Source organism: Schistocerca piceifrons, chromosome 8 (genome assembly GCF_021461385.2).
Source record: "Schistocerca piceifrons isolate TAMUIC-IGC-003096 chromosome 8, iqSchPice1.1, whole genome shotgun sequence".
Lineage (NCBI taxonomy): Eukaryota > Metazoa > Arthropoda > Insecta > Orthoptera > Acrididae > Schistocerca > Schistocerca piceifrons.
This window is the reverse complement of record NC_060145.1, coordinates 273,528,644-273,551,078: the sequence shown is the minus strand read 5'-3', so window position 1 is coordinate 273,551,078 and position 22,435 is coordinate 273,528,644. Positions and strand designations below refer to the sequence as shown.

At 43.4% G+C, this 22,435-nt stretch overlaps 1 protein-coding gene across 2 annotated transcripts in view; it reads right to left on the bottom strand.

Annotated features, from left to right (window-relative positions):
• The window catches only part of LOC124711205 (alpha-tocopherol transfer protein-like), a 128,475-nt gene that overhangs the window by 17,330 nt on the left and 88,710 nt on the right, over window positions 1-22,435 (bottom strand). For both annotated transcript variants that reach the window (XM_047241149.1, XM_047241148.1), the window contains 3 exons: window positions 20,472-20,610; window positions 10,955-11,114; window positions 1,552-1,807 (listed from right to left, as the gene is read on the bottom strand). In XM_047241149.1, the coding sequence (XP_047097105.1) occupies window positions 1,552-1,807; window positions 10,955-11,114; window positions 20,472-20,610 (555 nt within the window). The remainder of the gene's footprint in view (window positions 1-1,551; window positions 1,808-10,954; window positions 11,115-20,471; window positions 20,611-22,435) is intronic.

The following is a 22,435-nucleotide window of genomic DNA, read 5'->3' as shown; positions in this document are numbered from 1 at the left end:
AGCCATCATTGCCATGCGGGTAAAGCAGACAGCAGATTTAGGCCATTTGAAATCTGCGGATAAATAACTTCAGTTGGAGCTAAGTAACGAATAAAGCATTGCTAATAGAAACTTGCCTCGAAATGCAGTGCTTGGGCGTCTACATTCATGCCTACCATTCATGTCGATAGCGATCTGTCTCGAAATGGACCCTGTGGACGCAAGTTGACGATTGTCCGTAATATACACTTTGAAAAATAGAAAAAAAAGACGCACCACGAAGGAATTATCTGAATGGCACGAAAATCGGTAGATGTGATCTAAACGTACACACAAAAAATGATTTCAGTGTCAGAAAAATTGGATGATTTACTCAAGAGGATGAGCGTCACAAATTGAGCAAGTCATTAAAGCTTCTGACTCTTATTCGGCTTGGTCTTGATTGAAACAGGTGTTGGATGTCCTCCTGAGGGACGTCCAGGCAAATTCTGTCCAACTGGAGAGTTAGATTGTCAAATTCTCGAAATAGTTGGAATGCCCTGCTCATTATGCTCCAAAATTTTTCAAATCGATACAGATCTGGTGACTTGCCAAGTCGAGGCAGGGTTTGACAAGCGCGAAGACAACAGAAGAAATTCTCATCGTGTACGAGTGAGCATCATCTTGCTGAAAAGTAAGCCCAGGATAGCTTGCCATGGAGGGCAACAAAACTGGGCTTAGAAAATCGTCAACAAGCCGCTATGCTGAAAGGATTCTGCGGATGACAACCAAAGAGGACCTGCTATGAAAAGAAAAGTTTGTCACCACAGACCATCACCACTGTATGTCAGGCCGTATGACGGTCGATAGTCAGGTTGGTATCGTACCACTGTCCGGGGCGTCTCTAGACACGTCTTCGGGCTGGAAACTCAGTGACTAGAGTAGATGATAAGTCCAGCTTCGAACTGGCCAGAGAAGAAATATCTTCGGACGACTCAGACAGCGGTGGGATACCAAGCTGACTGTCGTTCGTCACGTGGCTAGCAGCCAGGAGCGATGGTCTGGGGTGTCATTTCTTTTCATTACAGGATCCCTCAGAGCATCCTTGCAACACAGCGGTATGTCGACGATATTCTACGCCTCGTCTTTCTGCCATTTATGGAAAGCCATGAGAGACTCTATTGCTTGTCTTCGTTTCTTGCCAAACCGCACTGTAGCGACCAAGGTCGCCATATCTCTCCCCATTTGAGACTGTTTGGAGCATAATGGGCAGGGCCCCCAACGATCCTGGGATTCTGACGACCTAACGGGCCAACTGTATAGAATTTCGCACGACATTCGTGAGGAGAACATCTAACGACACTTTCAATCAATACCAAGCCGAATAACTGCTTGCATAACGGCCAGATGTGAACCAATACGTTATTGACTTGCTGAGTTTGTGAAACTCTTCCTCTTGCATAAATTATACAAATTTTCTGGAATGGTAATCATTAGCTTGTCTGCCCATGTAGACCAAACCTATCGATTTTCCTCCCGTTCGGATAATACCATCGAGGTACATTTCTGGTGGAGCGTGAATCATACTCGTACCTGGACGCAGACGAGGAACTTCTTGACCATTGAGGGGGTGAACTTGGCGAAGTAGGCGGGTGTGGCGACCGACGCGTCGAGCACGTAGACGTCGCCCGCGACGCCTGTCTGCTCCTCGAGCAAGCGGATGTCGCCCACCATGAAGATGAGCTTCATGCCGTCCGCCACCAGCGGGCCCTGGTAGTCCTTGGTTTTGCCGTTCATCACGATGACGCGGCGGCCGTTCGGCGTCAGGCCAGGCAGCGGCGGGAAAGCTCTGCAACCAAAACAACATCCGTGCTAAACGCTCGAAGACACGGAGGATTCAATGTCTGTGTCACATTATTATCACGAGTGCCTGGTAAACACCTGCAAAACATCACAAACTGTTTGCAGATGACGATGCCGTTTACTGTCTAGCAAAGTCATCAGAAACTCAAAACATATTGCAAAATATTTTACACTAGATATCTGGCTCATGCGAAATGTGGGCATGGACTCTGAACGATAAAGCATTTGAGCTCCTCCAAGTGAGTGTCAAAAATATTTCATCAAATTTAGTTTTGACTATAAACATTGACTATAAACAAAACATTAAGGAAAGGCAAACCTACATTTCTAGCATTTGTAGACTTAGAGAAAGCTTTTGACAATGTTGACTGGAATACTCTCTTTCAAATTCTAAAGGTGGCAGGGATAAAATACAGGGAGCGAAAGGCTATTTACAATTTGTACAGAAACTAGATGGCAGTTATAAGAGTCGAGGGACATGAAAGGGAAGCAGTGATTGGGAAGGGAGTGAGACAGGGTTGCAGCGTGTCCCCGATGTTATTCAATCTGTATATTGAGCAAGCAGTAAAGGAAACAAAAGAAAAATTCGGAGTAGGTATTAAAGTCCATGGAGAAGAAATAAAAACGTTGAGGTTCGTCGATGACATTGTAATTCTGTCAGAGACAGCAAAGGACTTGGAAGAGCTGTTGACCGGAATGGACAGTGTTTTGAAAGGAAGATATTAGATGAACATCAACAAAAGCAAAACGAAGATAATGGAATGTAGTCGAATTAAGTCGGGTGATGCTGAGGAAATTAGATTAGGAAATGAGACACTTAAAGTAGTAAAGGAGTTTTGCTATTTGAGGAGCAAAGTAACTGATGATGGTCGAAGTGGAGAGGATATAAAATGTAGACTGGCAATGGCAAGGAAAGCGTTTCTGAAGAAGAGAAATTTGTTAACATCGAGTATAGATTTAAATGTCAGGAAGTCGATTCTGAAATTATTTGTATGGAGTGTAGCCATGTATGGAAGTGAAACATGGACGATAAATAGTTTGGACAAGAAGAGAATAGAAGATTTCGAAATATGGTGCTACAGAAGAATGCTGAAGATTAGATGGGTAGATCACGTAACTAATGAGGAGGTATTGAATAGAATTGGGAGAAGAGGAGTATGTGGCACAACTTGACAAGAAGAAGGGACCGGTTGGTAGGACATGTTCTGAGGCATCAAGGAATCACAAATTAGCATTTGAGGGTAGCGTGGAGGGTAAAAATCGTAGAGGGAGACCAAGAGATGAATACACCAAGCAGGTTCAGAAGGTTGTTGGTTGCAGTAAGTACTGGGAGATGAAGAAGCTTGCACAGGATAGAGTAGCTTGGAGAGCTGCATCAAACCAGTCTCAGGACTGAAGACAACAACAACAACATAAACAACACAAATTTAAATGTTTTCGGTTCAGCTTAGGGATTACAATAACGAACAACTTAAATTGGAATCATCACATAGAAAATGTTGTTGGGAAGGTGAACAAAAAATTTCTTTTCATTAGCAAAACACTTAGAAAGTGCAATACATCTGCTGAAGATATTGCCTTCACTACGCCTGTCGGTCGTCTTGTGGAGTAGTGCTATGCGGTATGGGACACTTACCAGATAAGACTGACGGACAACATCGAAACAATTCAGAGAATGGCAGCTCATTTTGCATTTGGACGAAATATGGGACAGAGTGTCACATATATGCTAATTATGTTACGTGTCAATCATTAAAACAAGGAAACTTTCCGTTTCGGCGAGGTCTTTTAGCATTACTCGAAATGTCTAAATAATTTGCTGTCTCCCACTAACATAGAGAAAAATAATAACCAAGATAAAACATGAGAAAACGGGGAAAGATTTCGGCGTTCATTCTTTTCCCGCGTGCTATGCGAGAGTGGAACGGTAGAGACGTAGTCTGAAAGTGATTCTATGAAACCGTTGCCGAATAGTGAAGCATGAATTGCGAAGTTACCGGGTACACGTAGAAAAAGGATGGTGAGATAAATGTTCAAATCGTGTGTGTCGCATCTTACATATAAACTACGAGTGATTACATCCTCGGCTCTCTCAAGTAAACGAGTGGTCCAGAAATAATCTTTCGTAATCTTTCACTCTGTACAGGAGTGAGTTACGGTTCGAAACTTTTTCGCAGATTAAAGGTCGAATGACAGTGGAGGCCAACGGAATGGATCAGAAGTAAACGTGACCGTCAAATGGTGGTGTATTCACAAAAAACGCAACGTCACTTTGCGTAGCTCAGCAAAAAAATCTGGTAGTCCGTTTATTGTACGTCTACCATCTGTGATACAAAAAGTCAGAATATAGTATCAGAATTAAGGAACTACCAATGATAGGGTTTTTTAATGCCCGAGGCAAAATTTACAACCGTTGTTGTTGACAGATGACATAGGTTGTATGGTAAATTTTCACGCTACAGAGAAATCAGCAAACAAGAAATGTGACGTCCAAATATTTCAAAGCATCAGCATTTATTCACTCGATAAAATATATACGAAGGCCATTAAAAAAAGCTTGTAAACAGAAACTAGTATCTTTATTTCAGAAATGTTGCCCAGCACTGTAGGGCTATTTGTCCCACTGTGGCACAAGGCGGTGAATGGCCAAGAAAAAAGTGTAGATATAAATGAGACTTTATAAAAACTGGGAATATTTGTCAAATAGGAACATCCGCGATCCTTATACAGATCCCATACAAAATTATCTTAATTTTCTCCAGTCTGCAGACCGCTGCAGCAAATTAGACAGTTTTTAGGACAAGAGTCACGTAAACAGCAAAAAAAAAAAAAAAAAAAAAATTACTCTGTCGAAACAAACACGTGTAACAGAAGTTCGTAGTTAGTAACGTGCCGATTAAAACTGCAAGTCAACGGCAGTAACAGAGTAACTCCAAGGGATGAAAAGAGACATTGCTAGGGAAAGTAATTATTGAAACAAAAATCTGCAACATAAATCTTTCCACATTCAGTCTACAACCTGTTCCTACACTAGTGTCTATTTCCAGACTGAATCAGAGCATAGTTATATCTTTCAAATGAGGGGCCGTACGCGGTAGAATTCGTAGAGGGCCGGCCGGAGTGGCCGTGCGGTTCTGGGCGCTACAGTCTGGAGCCGAGCGACCGCTACGGTCGCAGGTTCGAATCCTGCCTCGGGCATGGATGTGTGTGATGTCCTTAGGTTAGTTAGGTTTAATTAGTTCTAAGTTCTAGGCGACTGATGACCTCAGCAGTTGAGTCGCATAGTGCTCAGAGCCAATTCGTAGAGGAACAATTCGGCTTGGTGTTCGTTATCACGAAGAGAAACTTGTACAGACTACCATTCCGTTTTTCAGCAAAGTGTCAGTGCGACGTGAGAGGATGTGTAAACAATGACAGTAGCTTATGTTAAGCAGCTGTTACGAAAGAGATAGTAAAGACTTGGAGTCAGCTGTGCTGGAGATCGGAAAGTGTATGGCGTACGCTAGACCAAGGAAACCTGTGTACTACACGAAAAGTGAAAACGTACGGTAGTAGTCTTCGATTACAGCTTTAATAACCAAAATTAGCCTGAAAAACAAGTGCCACCGGCCACTTGCGGAGATACGTTAGTATTTGTCGTCAGTCTACTAAAGAGACTGTCTAAGAAATACTTGCGAGCCTTATACTGGATTACTGCTCAAACGTGTGGGCTGCATAGGTCGGACTAATGAAGAAATCTGCCTTATACGACGAATGACTATGCAAACAGTCACCGGGATATTTTCGACGCGTAACGAATGTGCCGAAATATTTCGGATGCTTGGTACTTGATGAAAGATGTCTCCCCAAATATCATTCACGAAGTGCTCGTTCCACCGCCCCCCCTCCCAACCCCCCCCCACCCCCACCCCCCGGCCGTTCAAGAGTGGAACGGTAGAGAGACAGCTTGAAGGTGGTTCATTGAACCCTCTGCCAGGCACTTTATTGCGAATAGCAGAGTAATCACGTAGACGTAAAAGTAACACTAGAGGTATATAAGTAGTCATTTTTCCAACTCTTCAGCCGTGACTAGAAATAGATGTAACTCAACAATACACCATCCGTCCCAAAAGACTGATTTTATTCCTGGCCTAACTACAGTGGCAAATTGAACTAACACCTGTGAACAACAGATCTGCATTCAACCAGTCAATTGTGAACAGGCAAGTATTACATAGTGCACATGCGACCGTAGTGTGTCAGTGTCGTTGTGTCACAAACTTCGATGGAGCAACAACTCTAAATGAAGTGTTCAAGACATTCTACAGAATGTTCTCAAGAAGATAATAATGAAATTACAATGAAATGAATACCCTTAGCTGCATACAGGCGTTGATATAAGTCAACGGGGACAGCTGAAAATGTGTGCCCCCCCGATCGGGACTCGAACCCGAGATCTCCTTCTTAGATGGCAGATGCTGTAGCCATTTTTTTTTCAAATCTCATTTTGTTCGTTTTCGTTCGTTGCATCTGCTCGTGGCGGACGTCGCAAGACACCCGTTCAGTATATATATATATATATATATATATATATATATATATATATATATATTTATAATCGACTTTTCGTCACCAAACGAAAGAATCAGCACCATCACAGTGAAATCAGCCAATAAATCCTACACAATAATCAACGCACATGCACCGACTAATGACTACAACAGGAAAAACCCGGACGAAATTGATGACTTCTGGACGACAATGGAAGAAACTATCAGAAAAATTCCTGCACATAGAGTCAAAATAATACTGGTAGACTTCAACGCCAAACTCGGAAAAAAAAGATATACAGACATATCACAGGAAAACATACTCCACACAAGGACACCAACAAAAACGGAAAACATCTGATAGACTTTTGCAAAAGCCACGACCTCGCCATTATGTCAACAAAATTCAAGAAACCAACACGAAAACTTACCACATGGAAATTCCCCAGCGGAAAGCAAGAACTACAAATCGACCACGTAATAGTGCAGAAAGACTCACAAAAAGAAATTTTGAACATAGACACCCGTAAAGGCTACTTCGACTCAGACCACCACCTACTACAGATCAGGATTCGTCTTTTGCCCAAGAAAAAGCTCCAGAAGAATAAAATTGTTAGACCAGATCCAGAATACGTTACTTTAAACCAGACACAAATATTACACAAAAGTAAAATGGAGAAAACGACAGATTGGACACAGCTTTCACGAAGAATCCGAGAGGCCATGAAACTAGCACAAGCACCACGAACACGGAAACACCGTTGGTGGAACCACACATGTGACCAAGCTATTGACCAACGAATCCCAAGCCATAAATCCCAAGAGAATTGGATGAACTTCTTGAAAACACAGAAGCAATCAAGCAAAATCATTCGCAGTGAAAAACGACAGTATGACAAACGGCGACTGACAGAGATCGAATCGGACTTCATGAAGAACAATACAAGAAACTTCTATAGAACGTTCAGAGAAAATATGACTGGATATCAACCACCCAACTTGTGCTTCAGAAGACCGGATGGAACCCTATAAACCAATACCAAAAATAATTGTGATATTCTGGCAAAGTACTTTGAAAAACTGCTCAACACGGACCCCCCCATGGAAGAAATGATGACAGAAACGAGCACATACAATCCAGATAGTGAACCTCCAACTCTAGAAGAAGTTAAAGAAATAATAAAGTCACTCAAGAATCGTAGAGCACCAGGAGAAGATGGCATCATCGCGGAAATCTGGAAGTTGCAAGACCCAGAACTCACCAAAGACATCCACAGGATCTTGGAAGACATCTGGAAGACCATGAAAATTCCTGGCGACTGGAAAACTGCCCTGATACACCCACTACACAAAAAAGGTGACAAGACTGACCCGAACAACTACAGAGGAATATCCCTACTACCGGTCACATACAAGATCCTCTCTAAAGTTTTACTGAACAGACTAGAAAGCCAAACCGAGCACTTGATTGGGGAATACCAAGCAGGCTTCCGTAAAGGGCGGTCTTGTGCGGAACAAATTTGGAACCTGAAAATGATTTTACAACACAAACAGAACCTGATCATTACCTTTGTTGACTTCAAAAAGGCGTACGACTCTATCGACCGGAAAACTCTCTTCATAATTCTAGCAGAATACAAAGTAGACAACAAAACACGGGCTATCATAGAGCAAACTTTAACCAACACGACCTCCAAAGTAACGTTCTGTGGGGAACTATCAGAGCCCTTTGAAATTCGCACAGGTGTCCGACAAGGCGATGGCCTCTCACCTCTCCTTTTCAATCTGGTGTTAGATAAGGTCATAAAAGAATGGGAAACATCACAACAAAGGATAACCTTAGGAAACCTACAGATTAAGTGCCTGGCTTTTGCAGACGATTTGGCGATTGTCACGAAAGGTATAAAGGAAACAAAAGATGCTATTGAAAAACTGCACGAAATCGCTTCCAAAACTGGACTATAGATCTCTTACGAAAAGACACAGTTTATGAGCACAAAGAAACTCTCATCTCTGAACACAAAGTATGGCACGATTTACAAAACGGCAAACTTCAAATACCTCGGTGAAACACTACAAATGAGTGGACATAACAGAGACTCAAACGAAGAAAGAAAGACTAAACTGGACAAGGCATACAAAGTAGTGTGGAATCATTACAACAAGAAGTCTATCTCACAAAAAGCCAAATTACGCCATTACGACACGGTGGTGCTCCCCGAGGCACTATATGCAGCAGAGACCACACTAATCCTAGGGCATACAGGTACCAGACCATTAGAAAAAGTAGAACGGAAAATACTTAGGAAAATATTTGGCGCAACTAACAACAATGGAATATGGATCAAGAAACCTACAGAGGAACTGTACAAACATACGGAGACAATCACAGAAAAGATTAGAAAACGCAGACTACAATTCTATGGACACCTATACAGAATGCCATCACACAGGCTGACCAAACAGATCTTTGAGTGGGTAACCACTAGAAACAACAAATGCGTGGCAGAGGTAGAAAACGACCTGAACCAGCTCAACATAACAGCAGACACAATAAACGACAGAATAAAGTTCAGAAACATCATTAGGAAAAGTAAACTACATGAGATACAATGCGACAAACGAACAGGCATAAAATGTACCGAAGAACGCAAGCAAGATCACAGCCAGAAGATGAAAGAAATATGGGCAACCACAAAGGCAATCAAGATGAAGCCGAAGACACAAAGCCGACAAGAAGCATGGACAGAGGACCGGAAACAGAAACACAGCGAGCGAATGAGGGAAGTTTGGGCAGCAAGGAAGGCAGCAAAAGGAACTGGCCATGTAGTTTAGTCCAAATGCGCTCTTTAAGGGCAAAACACCAATAATAATAATAATAATAATATATATATATAGTCCCGCACTATATTCATAGTGCCCCTGCCCATCATACTCATTACTCGCGGCTTTACCGCCGATTCCCGTAAGAGTTCGGGCACTGTTTGTGCATCCGCACAGAAGAAGATGGTCATATATGACGATAATAATGTTTGCAGAGTTTGTCCCGCACATCTTACTCTGCAAACAAACTAACGTAGCCTGGAAGTCAGCCATGACTTGATTGAAACGCAAAACGCGGACAATCCTCTTCTAGAAATAAGCACCACGTGTGACTAGACTTGGTGTTATCAGTACGAACCTGCCACTAAACGACATAATGCAGAAACTCGCATGATGGGTCAACACTGTGACGACATAACAGGCCTTCTAGCTAGTGTGGCGGGCGAATGTGTCTAAAGGAATGACTTTTATAGTAGTTTCACATGGATGTATGAAAGTTACGTGTGTTGTACGCTCGTGCGACATCTTGTCAAAAGTATCCGTAAACCACCATGTCGTGCGGAATCAGCTAAATCCACGAAAGGCGGACCCGCAAGTATAAATGGTAGCAGCGAGTGTCGTGTTGTCGGTAGACAAGCAGTGACATTCCTACGTAGAATGGAACTGGCCTCTGCCTGTCGCAAGACGCGACGCACCGCCATAAAAGAAAACGTTGAATATTGTGTTGACAATAGAGTAGCAGTGACAGCGGAGTAGGTCGGTTAAGAGAGCTCAGTGACTTCGAACGTGGAGTAGTCATTGGATGTCACCTGAAGTCAAGCAGGGGCATTTCAGCCCTTCTAAAGCTGCTCAAGTGAACTGTTGATGATGTGATTGTGAAGTGGAAACGCGAAGGAACAAGCACAACTACACGAAGATCAAGCAGACCTCACGTACTGATGGACAGAGAGCATCGAGCATTGCGGAAGGTTGTTGTGAAAAGTCGCACCAAGTCAGTGGAAAATATCACTCTTATGTTCCAAAGTGCTGCCAGCAATCTAGCTAGCAAGGTCGAGCGTAGTGAGTTAAGCAGAATGGGGTGGAGTGGTGGAACAGCTCCACACATTTCTGTAGTCATTGCTAAGTGACGGTTGAGTTGTTGCAAAGAGCACCGCCACCGTACAGTCGAATGATTTGGAGTGATGAATGGCGCTTTAGTCTGTGGCATTTTGGTAGAGGGCTTTGGGTTTGGCGAATGCGAGGAGCATGTTACCTGCCATAATATCTAATGCCAACTGTGAACCTCCTCCATACTTGGAGGAGGTGGTGTTACTGTATGGGAGTGTCTTTTATGGTTAGGCTGTGTATCTTATTGCACTTATGAAAACACTAAACTCGGGAGGATATGGACAAATTTTACAGCCTTGTGTAATGCATACAGTAAAGGAAAAGTTCAGAGACGATGGTTGTTTGTATCATCACGACAAAGTACCGTTTCATAAGGCAGCTTCTGTTAGGCGATGGTTTGTGGACAATAACATTCCTGGAGTGGACTAGTCTGCTCAAAGACCCAAACTGAACACTATGGAACATCTTTGGAATGAGTGATAACGTCGTCTTCCCTCCAGAGCCCGGCGTCCAGCATGACTATCTTCTTGGGTTTCGCCTCTTCAGGAAGAATGGACTGTCATTCCGCCACACGCATTCAGACACGTTACTGTAAGTGTCCAGGTACTTTTCAGCAGATTCTAGACTACCTAAAGGGGTGTTGCGATGGAACAGATGAACGTGCAGACACTTACACGTTGTCGAGGATCTCCTTCAGCTCGGGCCGTGTGACGTCGCGGTCGGTGAAGAACTCGGGCAGCGCGGCTCGCATCGTGAAGTACATGTCCAGTTTGCGCTTCGTCTTCTCCAGCGAGAACTTGCACCCGCGCAGGAACGTCATGATGCGCTGGTCATCTGCAGGACAAGGAACAACGAATAAAAGTAACCGAGCATCGTTTATATAGTCTGTCATGATGTTGGTATCAGTGATATAAATTCCAGTTAACACTAACGGTAATCATACACACATTGTACAAAAATTTGTTAGGCCAGGGAGATATTACAGTCTCTAGCTTTGATAACGGCCGCAATAAATCACCAATTTTCAAACAGTGTGCCAAATCCACCTGAAGCCCTTGATAGATAATTCATCTTGTAGACATACCTCAGTGCGGAGATATTAACTGCTAAGTTTCACCCGCTGTTCAAATTAGTCGCAGAGACTCGTCTTGGGGTTAAGAGTGGCTGATTTACCAGGCTAGTCGAGGTGAGGAGCAAGCCTGACTTTGCGTTAAACTATTAAGCTGGTGCATAAGTTAGCAGCGTTTTTGTTTTACATGTTCGTATTCCGGTTGCTATGGTTTTACTTACCAATTGCCTTTTTTTGTAGTTTACTGTTGCCATTTGAGTTTACATATTGACATTTGGTCATTTGCAGATACGAAGTGGCGTTGTGGACGCTAGAAAATGGAGTGTCAGATGGAGAAATCGGAACATTTCCGACATATTCATCTGTTTTTGTTGAATTGGCGGCCGCTGTGGCCGAGCGGTTCTAGGCGCTTCAGTCCGGAACCGCGCTGCTGCTACGGTCGCAGGTACGAATCCTGCCTCGGGCATGCGTGTGTGTGATGTCCTTAGGTTAGTCGGTTTAAGTAGTTCTAAGTCTAGGGGATTGATGACCTCAGATGTTAAGTACCTTAGTGCTTAGAGCCATTTTTATGTTCAATGGAGGGATGATAGCAACGGAGGCAACTAGAAACATTTGCGTCATGTTTGAGGATAATGCCACTGGACAGAGAATGGCAAGAAAATGGTTTTCTCGTTTTAAGGAGGATCTTTCTGACATTAGTAACTCTCCACATTCAAGAAGACCTACATGGTTTGATGAAGATCGTTTAGACACATTTATACACAATGATCCCCCGTGAGTGTACACGTGATGTGGTAGGTGAGATAAATCATGATCTCTCCATCATCGTACGACACTTCCATCTAATGGCGGAGTTTAAAAAATCGGGTTATGGTCAGCCTATCGCATTCCCTACACAAAATCACAAAAATCACTGGGTTGCCACATATGTATCTCTGCTTGCTCATTATCAAATGGTTCAAATGGCTCTGAGCACTATGTGACTTAACATCTGTGGTCATCAGTCCCCTAGAGCTCAGAACTACTTAAACCTAACTAACCTAAGGACATCACACACATCCATGCCCGAGGCAGGATTCGAACCTGCGACCGTAGCAGTAGCGCGGTTCCGGACTGAAGCGCCTAGAACCGCTCGGCCGCTCCGGCCGGCCTGCTCATTATCACTGGCTCATGAACAATACCCACCATTTCTATCCTGTACCGTTACTGGTGACGAGAAATGGTGTCTTCATACTATCATAAAGAGAAGAAGCAAATGGTACCTCCCTGTACAAAGACCTGCACGCATCCACTAAAGATAATGGTATGCATCTGGAGAACAGTGGCGGTGTGGTGCACTAAGAATTACTTCACCGCCCCTGGTAACTGAGTGGTCAGCACGATTAAATGTCATACCTAACGGCCCGGTTGCGATTCTCGGCTGGGTCAGAGATTTTCTCAGGGACTGGGTGTTGTGTTGTCCTTATCATCATCATTTCATCCCTATCGACACGCAAGTCGCCGAAGTGGCGTCAACTCGAAAGACTTGCACCAGGCGAACGGTCTACCCGACGGACGGCCCTAGCTACACGGCATTTCCAATTTCTTTACCGGTGTGTAACCATCAACGCTGACATTTATTATCAACATCTGTGACGTCTTGCAGACGCAGTCCAAGAAAAACGACCAGGAAGGCTGCGTGAAGTGATGCTAATCCACGACAACGCCCGCCCGCATTCTGCTAGAATGGGAGGAAACCACTATAAAGGCGTTGGGTTAGGAAGTCATTGTGCACACCTGATCTTGCGCCATCAGATTTTCACTTTTTCCGCTCTCTATCGAACAAGCGTCCTTCCTTTCCAGATGTAAATGCGCTCCGAACACGCCTCGACGAGTTCTTCGCCTCAAAAACTCGTGATTTCTACAGTCTCGGTATCGAAAGGTTACCCCGGCGTTGGCAGATTACATAAACAGTGAAGGAGAATATATTACTGAAGATTGAAGTCTCTGTTACGTATATCTGATTTGTTTATCAGACTTACGGAGAAATGCTACGCACTTAAGTAGCAACCGAACAGACTGTCAATAATTTAGTTACAGAAGTAATATACTACAGCAGTTACTAGTGAATGTATAACCTGACTCACTCCACAACCTCGAGAGCTCTTCTTCATGATGGTGAATGAAGAAATGTTAGGGGTTATTATATCGACTGATATATGCAATTAAGATGCCCCTGGGTACCAACCGACAGAAACAGGCAGCAAGAGGTATCTCGTTGGTAAGGTGCTCACAATTTGCTCTCCGATCAGAACAGAGCTGGGAAGTTTTTCACAGACAAACTATCTAATGTGGAACGTGTGGGAGGGCTTATCAGCATCCGTCTATTCTGTTCATTTCAATGGCACATTGTTTTGGTTCAACAGACAAAATCAGCAAAAGGTCATTAATAAGAAAGAAATGTTTGCTGACGTGGAAAAGTTAACTGTGTTGTAACATTAGTCCATGGAGAAGTGCTGACCGCCAAAGGACGCATTTCTAGCAATGGGATGTATTACCACAAACCACGCTGGAAGGCCAGAGTCACAGTATTGAGATATGTTGTGTTTACTATCGTATGCAAACATCCACACCCTATCCACGATTGTCGTGTGAACGATTGAGTGACATCATTCATTACATGCACTACCAGCGACAATCCTTCTGGTGTGTCTTACATTCTTACTATATCCTGTAAGTAGGCTGTTTAGGTTTTTATGTTGGTAACGCCATGTAGCGCTCTGTATGAAAATCACTGGCGGTGCTGTGTGCAGTCTGTGGCTGGTTTGCATTGTTGGAATTTGCTATTGTAGTGTTGGGCAGTTGGCTGTTAACAGCGCGTAGTGTTGCGCAGTTGGAGGTGAGCCGCCAGCAGTGGTGGATGTGGGGAGAGAAATGGAGGAGTATTGAGAGCGGATGATCTGGACGTGTGTCCATCCATTGTAAGACTGGATGTCATGAACTGCTATATATATATATATATAATGACTTTCGAACACTATTAAGGTAAATACATTGTTTGTTCTTTATCAAAATCTTTCATTTGCTAACTATGCCTATCAGTAGTTAGTGCCTTCAGTAGTTTGAATCTTTTATTTAGCTGGCAGTAGTGGCGCTCGCTGTATTGCAGTAGTTCGAGTAACGAAGATTTTTGTGAGGTAAGTGATTCATGAAAGGTATAGGTTATTGTTAGTCAGGGCCATTCTTTTGTAGGGATTTGTGAAAGTCAGATTGCGTTGCGCTAAAAATATTGTGTGTCAGTTTAAGCACAGTCATTTATAATTTTTCTAAGGGGACGTTTCAATCCTTACGTGTAATAGTTCCAGGGCACAATTTACACGAATACCCTGATCCTGACTAATACGTAGCTTTGTGTAATCAGCTACGTACCGTATATGCATAGTATTATCAACTGTTAAGTATTTATTCCATTGACTCGCATTGTCTCGGTACTCTCGAAGTTCTTTTACCTTTTGGACGTAAGTGTTCATTACTATGTAAGTACAGAATGGTATTGCGTATAATAGTTGGGCACGAAACTATATTGACATATACGCATAAGAACAGGGTCCATGAAGCACACGATCTGCTTTCTGGGAGGCGCGGTTGCAGCGAATTAGAGTCGAATTGTCGCGTCCTCCTGTGCGGAAGGAATTCCTAACGTGATCGTCGTCTGCACTGGACTTGATGTGAAACGATGTACAATCGGTTTTGAACTCAGTGTTTGTGTTTTCCGTTCGGTCTATTGAGTAGTAAACGGTGCCAAGGAGATGAGAAGTCATCAGCTGGTGTCATAGCAGTCTGAAACAATTAAACTGGAGCGGTTGGTTCCAGCTGACAGGCGCAAAAGAAAGCTAACTCCACCATTTGTATTCGGTTTTGTTGGACGGGTAACTCGTGTAATCGGCTCACGACTTGTGTCCATTCGCGTCACATTTAACGAGTTCTATCTTCTGATACACTGTTACGTATAAATCTGAGCCATAGTCGCCAAGGTCTCGCCTTTTCACGCAATGCAAATCCATCTTTAACAACAGAAACGAAACTCTTCACTCACGCGAACTTTCGACAGTCATAGACACTGAAATGTCGCACTTATTGCACAGCCCTCGTCCTTCCCAGAAAGGACACCAAGTTGCACAAATACAGTTTCTTTTTCCAACAGTACTGCTGAACGGCTTCGCCTTCGTTTTCTCAGCTAAGAACGGCACATTAGAAGTAGGATACATTCCAGCATATGTTCTTCATTTCTTTTACTACACACTTACTCAAAACAACGCAGAAAACTAAATTGTTCAAACACTCATTACGGCTGTAAGCAAGATTCGGTTAAACATTGAGCACATTCCTACACGGCCTGCAAAGCTCACACTCAATGTTGACTCAACGAACATCCAACAAATAATATTTTGTAGCTTTGTTTCGGCTACATATTTTGTAGATAGATAAGGTAGTTAGTGTGAAGGTCATGTTGAGGACCATTCTTTATTATTGTCATTGATGAAACAAGTTATGTTTCGTTTAATGGGAGGAAAAGAAAAGCTCGGCAACACGAAATTACTTCCAAGGAAGGTATCTGTTTACTTAACAAATAGTAGAATTTTTTGAGTTTATTGGGTTCTGGTCTCTTACCGCTTTGTTGATGATCCTTTACCGATAACAAGGAATTAACTGCAGTACAATACTGATGAGTGGCAGTTAGCCCTAAATCAGTCAAAATGTGATTTAATACAGATGTGTAGGAAAAACAATCCTCTAGCGTTGTAATACAGCGTTAGTGGTGTGATGCTTGACGCTGTCATATCGATTACAAATCTAACCGTACCGCTACAAAGCGACATGAAGTGGAACGAAAACGCAAGTTTGACTGTAGGGAAGGCGAGTGGTGCACTTTGGTTTATTGGGAGAATTCTGTGGAAGTGTAGCTCATCTCTAAAGGAGGTCGTGCACAGCACAATCGTGCAGCCCGTTCTGAAGCACTGCTCCAGTGCTTGGCACCCGCAAGAGGTCAGATTAAAGGGAGAGAAGAAAGAAATTCAAAGGCATCCTGTTAAATTTTTTACCGATAGACTCACTAAACATGCTAGTATTTCAGAAATGCTCTCTTAACTTAAATAGGAATCCCTGGAGGGAAGAAGACATTCTTTTAGCGAAACACTGTTGAGAAAGTTTAGAGAACCAGCAGAGCTGCAACAGACTAAAGAACCATTTTACTGTCACCAACATACATCTCGCGTGCGGGTGGCGAAGCAAGATAAATCAGGACTTGTATGGATGGAACCATGTAGACAGTGGCCCGTCCCTCGTTCCTTTTGTGAGTGGAGCAGGAAACGGAATAACTAGCAGCAGGTACAAGGTATCCGCAAATACAGGAGGTCCAGCGGTAGTAAAACGCCCCACTCGCCTTGGAACAACTTCTCTACGGGACGCCAGCCGTGGCTCAAACATCATCGTTTCTTCTGTAGTATGAACTGGACTCTGTTTTTTGCTGCATTATTTGTATTGAATCTTCGTTCTCTTGGTGAAATATAAGGTGAGCTAATCTTCTATTTACTGTGTTCACTTGTTCTCTAATCATTTCTGCTCCTGTCCAGCTTTCCTATGACGACATTTGCCACGCCACTCTGTGGCCCGCCTATCCCTACCAGTGTGTACTAAGTGGTACAAAGTACCCTCCGCCATGCACCGTACGTTGACTTGCGTAGTATGTATGTAGATAAAGAGAGAGAGGGTTGTACACTTTTATCTGTCTTCACTTTAGTTGCACTGATTTTGCAATGAGCCTTTTATTTTTGCTGACTGTCTGAGGAAGTGTTTGCCACGAAGCACGATAAATCTCTTTAAATACTATGTTTTCAACAGGTTATCGAATATTTCCTTTTGTCACTCTCTACATTTCTCTATATTGTGTTTAAATCTCAGAGGAATACTGCACACAAAACTCCCTGTTTTATCCACTGGTGAATCTGATAGGTTCCAGAGAAAAGGAGTTCGTTCTGAGTAAGAAATGACGTGGAAATATCCAATATTACTGGTTACTGGTCCATTCGTTCAGCCCACAACTTTGGACAACATTTCTCGTGACAAGTTGAATGTGACCGGGCCTTGTAGCAAGACTGAGTACAATTAACAATATTTTAGTACGCTTTTTTGTACTATATTGGAACATTTACTTCGAGAATTGTTACGAAAATAGAGCCTGCACTTATGGCCATTATGAAGATTTCTTCCACAACATCAAAACAATCGTCCCTCAGCTTTGACTAAACAGTTACACGTGACTCGATAAATACACGAACCAATATGCTCAGCATTTCGACATTCACTTTTAGGTTCCCATGTAAACACAGGCAATTGGTGAATAATATACTTGCATTAGCGAAATGTGGTAACTATTAATTATTGGCTCTAAGCAATATGGGACTTAACATCTGCGGTCGTCAGTCCCCTAGACTTAGAACTACTTAAACGTAACTAACCTAAGAACATCACACACATCGATGCCCGAGGCAGGATTCGAACCTGCGACCGTAGCAGCAGCGCGGTTCCGGACTGAAGCGCCTAGAACCGCTCGGCCACATCGGCCGGCTATTAGTTATTTATTGTACACAGCATCTGGTGCACAGGTCGTGACTTAAAAAAATAGCAAATGCTGGTGGTGAATAAACGTAGTCGAACTGAGTTTTACGCAAAGAGAGAGAACGCCTAGAGGGCGTGAGACATCATACTCTTGGCCTCACGCAGAGCCACTGCGTACCTAAACCTCTGTCCACGTTTAATTTCATTACGCTAATGGACAAGGCGTCTAGCTTCAGTAGACGGGAAGTTTTCAGCTAAATCCCAACGAACAGGAGATGGACCAGGGGATTCTCAGTTACATACATTCGGGAGAGGCTATGATAGAGGATGTGTGATACAACATGAAGAACCTAGTAAATTATTCAGTATGTTTTATTTACATTAACTCAGTCAGCTATTCCGAATGACTTAACAAAAAATTAGTATGAAATTATTAAAACATTAATTCTTGTGACAGCTGTCGGTCCAGTTGTCAATGGCTATCCTTTACTGGTCACTGCCTGCCGCTCTAGCGGCGCCCTGGCTTCAACAAAGTACACTGTTGTGCGTGACATAAGACGAATGTTTTAATTTTGACAGCTAATTCACTACTCTTCTAGTCTGTTACGTACATGCCATTTCATGAGAAAAAGTCCACTGACATTTTAATACGTATGTAATAACTATCTGTAGAATTATATAGGTTTACCTGTTTTTTCTATTATATTATACCTGACACTGTGTATTACATTTGTTTTGTCTATACTCCGCTGTATAAATGCTTTCCAGATATGAAGATGGGAACATTGATTACGACACCGGTTGCCGAGAATAAAAGTTATTGAGAACGAAGCCTTTCGCGACGGCACTGTTGTATAAAACATCCTCGGACTTCTTTCCGCCTCAGCTCAGAGTAAAACATCGAGCTTTCCACGATTACCGCCACCGTCTGCGTCAGGAGCAGCTAATTCTCAAAACTGCTGCTGCGCTGGCCTTATATAGCCCAAAGAGGGCTTCTGATTGGTCGGCAATTATGTAATGCTGTCGCAGATGGTGTCAACGTCTGCGCTAGTGGCGCCACAGCTCCCGTCGTAGCGTAAACATTGCGACGAATATCTCTGGATCTTCTCTACATCGAAAGCTCGCATCCATGCAACGTTAAGATTATATCTGCTGCCACTATTGAAGAGCTTCTCACATGTTCTTATTTCTACAGCGTCTTTAATTACAGAGTACCAGTATATGGGAGCCTGGGACAAAACTTTTGCTTCGTCAAACAGTATTTTGTGTTTGCTTGTGAGTTGTGCTCAGCAACTGCAGATTTATCCAATTCTCGATTTTTAATATGTCTTTGATGTTCTGCACAGCGGATGGACTGACATATATTATTGCTTCCGCACTGACAAAGGATGTTGTAAATCCCAAGAATCCTGAGGCCGAGACTGGCCTTAACAGGGTGTAGCATCACTTTTCTCTTCTTAGGTGCCCTGAAAATACATCTGATATCTCGGCTTCCAAGAACTCTGCCTACTTTGCTGGATATTGCTCCGCAGAAAGGGAGGAATACAATCGGTGGCTCGTCACGTGAATGTTCAACATTTTAAAGTTTCCCTTTCTTAGAGAAAGCTTACTTCGTATCACGTGACCCCCAGCCGTTCTTTGGGAGAAGATATTTAAGATGATCAATTTCGGAATCCACGTGGTCCTCGTAATAAACGGTTTTTTCTCTGTGTACCAATCTATTTAAATGTGCTCTTTTGTGGACTGAATGGTGAAAACTCTGGGTGCTAAGATGCAAATCAGCGTGCGTCGGCTTGCGGTGCAATGAATGGCCGCGACGTCCATCTGACTATCGATGCTCCACAATAACTAAAAACGGCAGCCTTTCCTCTTTCTCCGTCTCCACAGTGAGCTGCGTATTTCGGTGTATGCTATTCACATGTTCCTGGAAGTGCTCAAGTGCTTCTACGGCGTGTGACCAAACCCCAAAATGTTCCATAAAAGAATTTGCTGGAGACAGCGGAGAGTTCATATCCACTCCCTCCGTTATTTCTCCTCAAATTTACCGCCGTACAAGAAGTAGGTGGTAGTCAGAACATATAGGAACAACTTTATCGTTTCAGGAGGAAAATGCTCTGTCAGCAGTTTCAATGTGTCCTCCACAGGAACTTTCGTAAATCGTGAGACCACATGCAGGCTGGCTAAAATATGGTTTGGGCCAATTGTAATCTGTTTGATCTGTTTCCACAGTCAGCTTATCCTAATGAAGATGATGGAGATAATAGTCGAAAGCTCGAGATTTCACCCTTAACTGACGCGCCAAGAAGTCCGAGAATGTTTTATACAATAGAAGTTATTATTACAAGCTTGGCAAAGAAGTTTATCTCCACTTAGATATTATCACAGATCGATCCTTGCTTCTCAGAGTGAGTAAAATAAAGGGTATCGCTATTTATCGAAAAGTGGCTCCTTCGATACTTTCGGAAACGTCTCCAATTCTGCAATGAGAAGGTGCACGCTGCGCTGAGGCGGCATGACGGACGTACCCTGGAAGTCGGGGAGATGCGGCTGCTTGGCCAGCCAGTCCTTGATGTGCTGGAGCGCGTCCTCGCGCGTGTTCACGTCCTCGTTCAGCTCCTTGCGGATGTGGATCTGCAACTCCGGGCTCGGCTGTACCAGCGTCATCTGCAAAACAAACCAGTGGTCACGTACAGGTAGGAAAGACGTGACAAATAAATGCTAAAATGTCACATAATTAATCATCATAGAAGATTTCTACATCACAGAAAAAGTGCAATCAGAAGGAGGCAAGGAAGATTAGGGTTTTAACTCCCCGTCGAGGAAAATGTCATTAGGTACGGAGCACTATGTCGAGTTAGGGAAGGAAATCGGCAGCGTCATCCACGGTTTTCCTTACGCAGTTTAGAGAAATCACAGAAAGCCCAAATCTGCATGACGTCCGTCTAGGATCTGAGCTGTCCCCATTCTGATGAGTCCAGTGTCTTACGATCGCGCCGCCTCCCTCCTTGATGCCGTTCGTCAGGACCCTTGCGTAATCATACCGAAAAAAAAAAAAAACAACACGTGCGAGTGGGAATAGCGTTCTGAGGGTTCCTTACCAACCTAATTGTTGTTGTTGTGGTTTTCAGTCGAGAGGCTGGTTTGATGCAGCTCTCCATGTCACTCAATCCTGTCCAAGCTTCTTCATTTCCCAGTACCTACTGCAACCTGCATCCTTCTGAATCTGTTTAGTGTATTCATCTCTTGGTCTGCCTCTACGATTTTTAACCTCCACGCTGCCCTCCAATACTAAATTGGTGATCCATTGATGCCAGTTATATAGAGAGCTCATCTTTAGGTTTCGATGAGTGAGTTTGCAAATATCGAAATATGAGACATAAATGCTGGTATTCTTTGACTAGTTTTTTTTATACTTCAAGAGCACCGTAGACTTTAGTACGTGGCCTAAATTTCAACATGATATCTCTGTCCCTTCCTGAGAAAAAGAGAGTTTGAGTGAGCGGACAGACAGACGTGTAAAAGAGCGAGCCTATGATGATGTTTGGTTTGTGGGGCGCTCAACTGCGCGATCATCAGCGCCCATACAAAGCCCCAGTTTTTACACAAGCCAATCTAGCCACTATCACAAATGATGATGATGAAATGATGAAGACAACACAAATACTCGGTTCCCGGGCAGAGAAAGTCCCCAACCCGGTCGGAAATCGAACCCAGGACCCCGTTTGCCACATCTTTTTCATCTTTTTTGTCGTATTTGGTTGTAGTGGGCGCCACATGACATCCGTTGAAAGTTCGTTATTGACCCCTTCACAGAGGCCAGACCAGACCTAATGCGCTGACCCACCGTGCCGGCCACTAGGCCACAAGCTGCTTGTGAGACTATGAGGGTTCCGTTTATACCGATTGAGGTATGGAACTGCAAAAACTAATATTTTTGGTATCTATAACAATAAACTTGTTGGAAAATGTAATCAATAATGAAAGCTGTGAAAACAACAGTAATAAAATATTATACAGGATGGTCAGAAACAGTCTGAAAAACTTGTAAGGATTTTAAAAACTAGGTTGTGCTAGGATAGAATTCTTAAGAAAAAATTTGATACGCTGCGCCATTTTGTGCGTTAATTATCACTGAAATTAGCCAATCAGGCTGTTGCGCAGGCAGATTACAGCGGCCAGCCAAATGAAATTAGTGTCAATTGTTCTCAGAGCGTGGATGACTGCACGCGAGACCGCTCTGCCTTTGGCTACGCTTCGACCCTTACTACCGTCCCACGTTAAGTTTTTGCGTGGTTGTCTCGTTAGGTTTTAGGATTGTGATTGCAAGAAAAGCATTATTCACGATGGTGGCGTTGCTGCCAGGGTTCCTCCGAGCCATAATCTGTAGGTAGCGGTCATTCACTGCAGTAGTAGCCCTTGGGCGGCTTGGGCGAGGCATGTCGCCGACAGTCCCTTCTCTCTGTATCTCCCCCATGTCCTAACAATATCG